This window comes from Anopheles bellator, chromosome 1, assembly GCF_943735745.2.
Source record: "Anopheles bellator chromosome 1, idAnoBellAS_SP24_06.2, whole genome shotgun sequence".
Taxonomy (NCBI): Eukaryota; Metazoa; Arthropoda; class Insecta; order Diptera; family Culicidae; genus Anopheles; species Anopheles bellator.
The window spans coordinates 9,712,152-9,721,267 of record NC_071285.1 but is presented as its reverse complement, the minus strand read 5'-3'; the positions used below and the strand labels follow the sequence as shown (position 1 = coordinate 9,721,267).

The 9,116-nt window shown below is 50.0% G+C and overlaps 1 protein-coding gene across 1 annotated transcript; it reads right to left on the bottom strand.

Moving 5' to 3' along the window:
* Nucleotides 1-7,372: 7,372 nt before the first annotated feature.
* Nucleotides 7,373-8,203, bottom strand: LOC131205429 (radial spoke head protein 9 homolog). Its single transcript, XM_058197516.1, has one exon. The coding sequence runs from the start codon at nt 8,201-8,203 to the stop codon at nt 7,373-7,375; it is 831 nt and encodes a 276-aa protein (XP_058053499.1).
* Between the last annotated feature and the right edge of the window lie 913 nt (nt 8,204-9,116).

Genomic DNA, 9,116 nt, shown 5'->3' with positions numbered 1-9,116 from the left:
TTGTTATAAAAATTCTAGTGGTACTTGGCCACCGCTTAGCTCACAGTGCCATTATAGTGCGCGAGGGCCAGACTGTTTGATCCTTGCTCCGGCCGAGGTCCGGTGTGCCGTGCGAAACGAAAGAACATTTAAACGATGCCAGAGCATTCCTGTTCCAACGTCACTTTCTCTCCATCTCGACCTCGGTCCGGACCTCGGCCCTGCACACACACACTAAATGGAAAATTAACGTAATTTAATGTAGAATCAAGACATTATTTTAATTTAATCGCCCCCGTAGCCCGGCCCGGCACATAACCAGGGCGTAATACATATTTATTTTAAAACACCGCCAGTGAACACGGGCGCCAGCCTTTGGGGCGTAAATTAGTGGTTGAACTCCCGGCCCGGTCCCGGTCCGGTGGGTGGATGATTTTTCCAACCGACACGTGGCCGTGGGGTGCGATTTGCTCCGATTCCGGGATAATGAGCGCGCGCCTAGCCCGCCGGTTCCTGGGGAAACTAAACGGTTTCGGTTCCTGTTCGCCCGGCCGGCCAGGGTCCAGGGTGGTGGCGTTGATTGGATTGAAAAATTACACCACACTTAAGGGCAGGACCAGGCCGATTAAAGGCATAAAACAAGACGGAACGAGAAATCGTTGGCGAGTGGACCATTCTGCCGGGAGCACCGGGGCAAAAATCCGCCCGCGTTTGAAACAATGTAAAAGTAATTGTGCACCAGGAAGGTTCCAGCTTTCAGAATGGTTCCGATTCAGGCGCGGTTAGCATCGGTGAGCAGCAGGTTAAGTCAACCACTCCGCAAGAGATTCACAAACTGGCTGGCCCGGCTCCAGGCCAGCAGACGATGAGCAGAGACTAAGGAAGCAACGACTCGGAAAACTGTCTGCCCGTGGAGGGCCGCCGTTCATTCTCGGAATGTAAATTTGGTCTCCAACGAGCGCGGAGGGCGACCCGAGCGACACGCGACCATCACACTGGCTCCAATGTCACGGAAAACGTATGTACCACACGTCCGTGACGTTCTGGAGCTGGCTGCTGGCTGCTTGGTCCTCGGTGGCTGTGGCTGTCCTTCTGTTGCCCCGAGCCGAACCGACGGTTGTCGGATGTCGAAAGGTTGAATATCGTCGTAATCGGTGGACACCGCACGCCATAACCAGTGATCATCACCATCATCATCATCATCATCGTTAGCATCATCGGTGGTTGTGGACGTCGTCACCGACGTGCCATAATCACCGCCCAACCGGGGCGCACTCGGACCGGAAATGCCAGATGGACACCGGGTGGAACGGCCACAGCGAAGCCATCGCAACCCAAGACCCATCGACACGCGCGCGTTGCGCAATGTGAAAGGTTCATGAATATTTGATTGAAGTAATTTTAAATAATTACCGGACTTGCCGCCGCGCCCCGGGTTTGACGCCTCCAGTACGCCGCGGTGGCTGGGCACACGATTTATTTTGATTTCAATGCGAATAATTTAGCATCCCTTCGGACACACCCAGCCCCAGCGGCCAGCGTGTGTCATTTGCATTTGGGAAAGCTTTTTGTAAGCCGAAGCGCAAGTGTTGCGCCAAAAACCGGAAACTATTTCCCTCGCTCGGAAAAGCGCTTTTATGGCACGGGGCGCCAAATTGATTCCGGCTGCACTTTGGTGTGCTTCCTTTCAGGGCAGACGATCGATTTCGAGGTTAAAAGCACTCCTCAAAATCAGTCTCTGTCTCGGTGGAGGAACTGTTTAAAGCTTGCGTACGGCAGACACTTCATGTAGCTTTGTTTAACAAATTCAACTACTTTTATAATTTTTAGTATCAAATGCTTACCAATTCACCAACTGTTTTCTGTCAACTAACTCTCAATCAACGACATTCACAGAACACGAAAAGATGGAGACTAAATTGTGGAATGTGGAGAGCCTTCTTTGATCAACTAACCCTAGCGGCAACACTCACCATTTCCTTAAACATATTCTTAAAAAAAATTCTTTTCTTTATTTTTGGAAAAATTTTAATCAAACGAAACAAAGATCAATGAAAAATTTCCAATTCACAATATATAATTACTAAATCTTTTTTCAATCAAATGATAATAATTCAATTTAACTAACATAATAAGGTTTGAACTTTTCACCAATAAATAAGCATTCATGCTAATAAAAGGATAAAATAAAAAAAATTAGATTGGAAAACAAATGATTTATGAAATGTAACCACAACAACTGTAAATGTTTCCCGAATTACACTGTTCAATAAAAACATCCATTACTTCAAAATGTTGCTTTCCAGTAACAGTGCTTGTCAAATAAATGATCCCAGCAATCCGAACTCTCCGATCGATCCTGTGCATTGGTCCCACGTTCGATTTATTGCGGAAAGAACCTTCTCACTAACGGCGTGCCGTTCCCATGGCCACCACCACCACAAATCGCTGCTTCCTTCGTGCGGAACTTCTTAACGGACAATTATTATTATTGCGAAACTTTTCCTACGTTCCCACTTTAAATGAGCTCCCATCGATTGGGGCGGACAAAAAAAGGAACACAACGGACTGCTGGTCTCGCGGTTTGGCACGGTTGGCACAAAGTGTCTACTAAATAAAACTTTTATGCTTCCATCGGGCGCACCGTATTGTCCTTGTCCATTATTGGTCGCCGCTTTTCCCGATTAAGAACACCACCCGGGGGGAACGGAAGGGCCACTCGTTCGATTTCGTCGGCAGCTAAGCATTCCTCGGTCCCCTGCCGGCAGTGGGACTCCGTTATTTATTTCGTGTTCGCTCGGTGACTCCAACAGCATTTTAAAAGTTTCATCAGCTCCCAGGAGGTTGTACCCGGGTAAATGATTATCACCCGCCCCGTGTGTTCCAGTGTCCGTCGTCCAACAGTGGGAGCGGAATTTCCGGTCGAGCAAATCGTTTCCGGTCCACAGGATCGCTACTGCTGCAACTAAAAGTCCACTCGGAACGTCCGGAACATCGACACATGCAATCGCAGCCACACTTCCACCGACGCTAATCTACAACGACTTTCCGTGGCCCCGCCGAGGCTTCATTTTCCCATTTTCCCGCCCCACCGGTGCGCAGACCATTATAGTGCCATCTCGCATTCATGTCCACTCAATCATATAAATAAATTTCCCAATCATAAAGCGAAAGCGGGTGCCTCAATGAATTGGACTCCTCCGGTTTTTGCTTTTTTTTTCGTTCAAATCGTTTTGCAAAACTTCTCGCTCTCTCTCTCTATCTGGTTCTGTCGAGTGAAAATGGGACTTTGGAGCGTGGGACCTCCCGGGATCCAGATCTGCGGACATGATGACGATAATCAAAATGGATATTGGATATCGAAGCGGGTGCTCACGGTTGGAGCACTTCGCCAGTTTAAGGAACCGACAATGGCTGCCTGGTGCGGACGATTCGAAGAAAGTCGAGCATGCCTTTCGCCCCACCCGAGCGATGATTGTTTCCCCAATCGCTTCCCTGCCGAGTGAAACCGAGCCACAAGGACACACCGTGGTCCTGCAGAGCCGGGAAGTGTGTGGCACAATGACAAAGATCGCCTGCGAAGAAGTGCGACTGCCGAGTCTCGGTTATTCATTGTCGTCTTCGACGAGGGTACAGCTCGGAAGCTCAGGGTCCTTCCTGAGCTCCAGTTGGACCAACTCGCAGGTACGAACCACGGCCACCGGCTGTCGGGGGGGCGACTGCTGGCTGGCTGGGCGGGAGATGAAAAGATTAAAGTTCTTAATGATTTCCTTGCAAAAACACGCTTGCTCCTACAATTTATCTCTGTTCCCTTTTGTTGCGACCACGGCACGGCAGAAATACACACAATACTTCATCCCCGCCGGTCCTTCCTGGGGATCTCCGGCGAAGTTGTTCCAGCGTTTCCGGTTCTTTACACTTCCTCAACAGCAGCCGGCGAAGGAGTGTAGGACACTGCAAAAGATTCTTCCTCGCCTCCGGCAACCGCCGTGCCCGGCAGTGCTTGAGATACTTCCACACGTACTTCCACAAGCCCGGAGCAGGACATTCAACGACCGTTCGTCGATGAAGTGTATCGCTCGGCACACCAGGAGCACTGTGCTGGAGAAGTTCCACCGCCAGCTGCTGCTGCTACTGCAGAACTGCAGCGTGTGCTTCTTGTGTCCTCGCCGGCTTCTTGACTCCGAATCCAGCAACCCCCACACCAGTTGCACAAAAGTCCACGTTTTACTATCACCACGTCCAAGTACCTCCCGTCCAGCGCTGGAAGATGGCCACGGAGCAAAGTATCCTCCGCTTATCCGGCCAGCCAGCGAGCCAGCCAGTGGAGGGATAATTGTGCAAGAAAATCAACTTTCTTTCGCTACAATAGGCAGCAAAACGTGAACTCTGGGGCCCGGGATGCCGTGGTGTACAGCAAACCTGGCGGACGGCGAAAAATGGACACCGTTTGTGTCCGTTGCTCGCGATCTGTCGAAGACAGTCCCCCGTGGGCCCGTGGGGATTGCACCTGAAGAAACAGTCGATAAACGATATCGACGAGCTATCGTTGCAGTGTGGTGGCCATTATCGAGAACGCTGTCGGGAACTGTGGACTAAGGTACACATCATCAGCCGCTCCAAAGTTTGCCGCTGCGCTGCCGGCGCGATAAAATATAATCACAAGCAGATTATGGTGGGGTGCGTTTTTTAATTTCGTCTCACAGTAAGATAAGATGCACGTTGAATGTGTTTGACTTCGCTAGCTTTGCTTTCACGGGACTGTTGAGCTTTTGTAACAAATTGATTGAATTTGAAACTTTCTGTGCTCTTTTATTAAACATGTTTGACCTATTTTGTTACCAGAGCGCTACGTTGTGTTCCATTTACTATTTGTTAATGTTTATACTTCCTTTCATTAGTCTTTGTTTACGACTTTTTGTATTTTATCGTGTTTTTCTACAAACTTTTTCAGTTCGCTTTTTTATTCTTTGTTGAAATACTTTTAAATTGACAATTTGTTCCTTAAACAGTTTAAAGACTTTCGTTTTTATATAAACTTAAGCAAGTGAAGCAAAGCTTTATGCAAATCTCTTTTATTTAGTTTTTAAATATTGCTAAACATTCTGCCAGCTTTCCAAATCCAATGTTGCTCTTTTCTCACGTCGGCCCCGCATATGCTCTCCTGTTAATTTTATCGCAGTCACAGATCGCCTCCGGCGTTCGCTGCGCAATGTGCTCAAATTAACAGGCCAGAGAGAACTGCAATCGAACTGTCATTATAGATGAAGTACATCACCGAGTTGCAGCCAGTGCCGGGCACCACAATGCGCCCAGCGTTCCGGGCTGCATCGAAACGAGCCCCACGTGCCCTCCCCGGACCCATTCGATTTTATTTTGCAGCTCGTTTTATCTTTCAGCCCTAAATACCTAAGCACCCGGAACTCGGAACACAACACACAACTCGACCGGGACGCCGAGACAAGGGAGTTAGAGGGGCGAGAGGAAATTGACTAAATTCTGCCAAATCACCTCGGGGGCAACGGAACAGACCGGCCAACCGGTCGGCCGGTCGGTCGGTTGGTGGTGGCCCGTCATAATCGTTACCATAAAAATCACACATGCTGAACTTCGAACCTATGTCTCCCTGGCGAATCCGACCTGCGACCCACCGGGGTACTGGTCCCACCTCGCAACAACAAATGCCAAAAAGCCCGGCCTGAGAGGCGCATGATGACGATGATGATGGCGTTGATCTCGAAAAGAACAACAAAATACACAACATACAGGCGAACATCGTGCAGGTCGGACGGGGGACAAAAAGCGGGCGCTACAGACGACGGTCCCGGATCTGCAATCGATTGCAATTTGGCATTCAAAATCCACGTGTCCCCCAGGCTGGTGAGTTGTGCTCTGGTCTGTCGAATCCTTTCTCTCTATCCCGGGTTCGGTGCAGCTCTCGCACAACAATAAATGTGGCCGTGCGAACGGTTCGGTAGCGAAGGATACAACCCGCCACTCGAACGCGCAAAGGGTCCGGCAAAAAAGGAGAAAAAGTTCATCATCAAGATCAAAACAATGGCACCGCTAAATGGGCACGGAAGGCACCGAAACGAACGGCTTTCGTCCTCTTTTTTCCATCGGGCAGAGCTTTTCCCGGGTCGGCGGTGCATCGGATGCAAATTGTTCGCGATCATCTCTCCAGGCCGGCTCGGGGCCGGATGATTCGGGAGTACGGGAGTGCCACAAACCGAGGGCAACCGTACACGGGGAATGCAAAAGAAAAACGACAAAACTTTCCGCGTGGGAACGTTGTTTTGACGTGCTGTTGTTGTGACCCGCCCGGTTCCGAATGTGATGTCGCTGTCGGTCGGCAATCGGTGTTCGTAACTCTAGAACGTTCTATGATTTCGTTATACTTTTTTTTGCTAGAAATACAAAAATTTGGTAATAAATGCTAAAACTAGAATATTTTGGCGTGTTTGCTCGCTTTTTGGCATATCTTTAATCACGTTAAAGAAAATATGAAAAATTTTCCCGCTTTGTATTATAAAGAACTCATTGAAAGGATTACTTGAAGGATTAGGATTCCGCGAATGTCCTGGAAAGCCAACAGACATGCACTTGGGCCATATCTTTCGCAGACAGAGCGGCACACACTTCAGAAACCGTGCCGCCACCCCAGGCCGCTGACTTCCGTCCGTTTTCCTCCGAACCCTAGAGTCGAAACAGGAACCACCGTGCAAAAACCACGGTGTGTGTTTGTGTGTGTCTGGTTGACCTGGAATTTCTGCTTGACTAAGGCCGCGAAAGGATGGCCTGTGGGAGAAAAAATGTTTCCTGCGTGTGTGCGGCCCCTGGCGCGGAGTTTTCCACCGACCCGGCACCACTTTTCCGGGCCCGTGATTCGTGAAAACTGTTCCGTGGCTTTCCGGGCCCGCTCACCCGGACCCACAGTGCTTGCCCGTGCGCGGTGTTTATGAGTTTGTTTTTCAATTACAATTTTTCATCAACTCTCGGGCCCTTAACTTCTGGTTTAATTTTGCCGCTAAATAGAACTTATTACCACTTGAAGCGGCTTTCGCTGCGAGCGAAGCAATATTCTGTGATGCCTCTCGACGAGCCAGCGTGTGTATGTGTGGTTCCTTTGCTCCTCCCATGGCCACTCCACCCACCGCCCGAAACACCCCCCCGGGAAAAACTCTGTGCCGAGTATTGCCGACCAAAACCGAATTTCCTCGGCGCGTGAGTTACCGACACGAGCGATGCGAGCGCCGCAAGCGGCCGATCGCTGCAACTGTGCCGCTTAGCCGAGACACAATCCACCGCGGTGCGAAACGAGCGCATTTTCGATTGGCGAAACAGGAATTTATTTTTCGGGTTGATTACATAAGGAATTTTAATGGTGACACGCTCACAAATCCACCATAAACGGAAGGTCCCAGTTTTTGCAGCCATCGCCGACGTAATAGAATCCGTGCAGATCGGCCGAGCGGGCCCTCGCAAAGCTCACCATCCCGAGCCAATAGAGTGAGGAGCAATGGGCAAAACGGCCCGTGCCGTCCAGGCGCAAGGCGAAACTTTTGCCGTGTGGCAGCACGTCCTCGATGCGATCGAACACGTCCACCGACAGGTTGCACTCGTGGCGGCCCCGAAGATTAGTTTCGGCGTCGCGTTCCGGTAGCCGGAAGTGCTGATAATTGCTCAACTTCCCCAGCTCGTCCTCGGTCAGTCCCCGAAAGTCCGGGTTGAGGACAACTTCTTTGCCATCGCTCCAATACAGCAGGCCCCGTGGAAGACAGGCCGCCTCCCGCAGCAACGAGCGAAATACGTACCAAAGACGCTCCTGTTCTACCACCTCCAAGCACGCCGCTGCGCCCTCTTCCGTTGGCCGGTGGCCTAGCTCGAGCCGGAACACGTGGCACACGTCACCGGTAAACTGTTCCCGTATGCGGCTCCAATCATCGCTCCACACGGGCGGTTCGAGCAGCCGGAACCAATCGATGCCGTTGCGGGTGTAGAAAAACTTTTGCTCCCGAAACAGTGCCACTTCCGGGGCGCCAAATGCCAGCCAGTACACGTTCGACCGACCCCGCAGCTGACCGACGAGGTACAGGCTTTCGAGCCGCTGGTTGGCCTTTAGCAGGACGAGCGAACTTTCGAGCTTCAGACACGCTTCCGTAGGGATGGTGTGGCAAAAGTGTGCCAAGTTCCGCACGCACTCGGCAAAGTTGCTAATCTCCATGGCGAAGCCTCTCGGTTTCACCTCTGCCGGTAAATGATTGCTTCGGTAAAGTTAAGGTCGCCCGTGCAATTGATAGGAAGCTTCATTCCACGGCCTGCTAGGATGTCGCTCGCAAGAAATGGTTTAAAAGTCAAAACATTGTTTGTGTTTATGACTGACATATTTATACCATTAGAGTTGAGTATCGCCTGAGCCATTGTAAATTCCTTACAAAATGTTAACCCAATAATCGTCTTCCACTGTATTATTGAGTCGGCATATTAAACTTGAGCTTTAGATAATGATTTTTTCAACAGAGATATTTTAATTAATTTGTGAAACACATTCGACATACAAACACAACCCCAACGAAAGACGGCAAAAAGCTTCTCAAACCAATACCAACTAGAATTTTAAAAGGATCGGTAGTCGGTAAGGCCGATCACAAAAAGCAAGAGTTTGCTACAGGAAACGTGATTAGAAATCCGATATAAATTATTCCATCCGATGCTTTTCTCCTGCAAGCGTACATCAAAAAGAATTTCGCCAAATTTGCATTTGCACAGCGCCACATCCGGCGGCAGTCCCGCCGGGACCGGAAACGTAATTAATATTCGCAATCCTCGATGCTCGATCCGACCGGCAAGACGATTCGACGACTAACGAAATTATCACAAAATCGAACCCCCCCATCGCCGGAACTCAGCGAAGCCGTTAAACTGCGCTCCTAGTTTTCCCCATTTTCCCGCTAACACAGATTGAATTGCTGTGAAATGCATCCGAAGCTGTCGCCGGCTTGTCGGTGTTTTTGATCCGTAATCCATTTGCAGCGCTCATTTCGGGGCAGGAAACTAAGCAGGAGGAGGAGGATCGTTTCCCGGCGGTGTCTTAGTGTCCGGATCGGTTTCAGTTATTCATTCATTCATTTATTCCA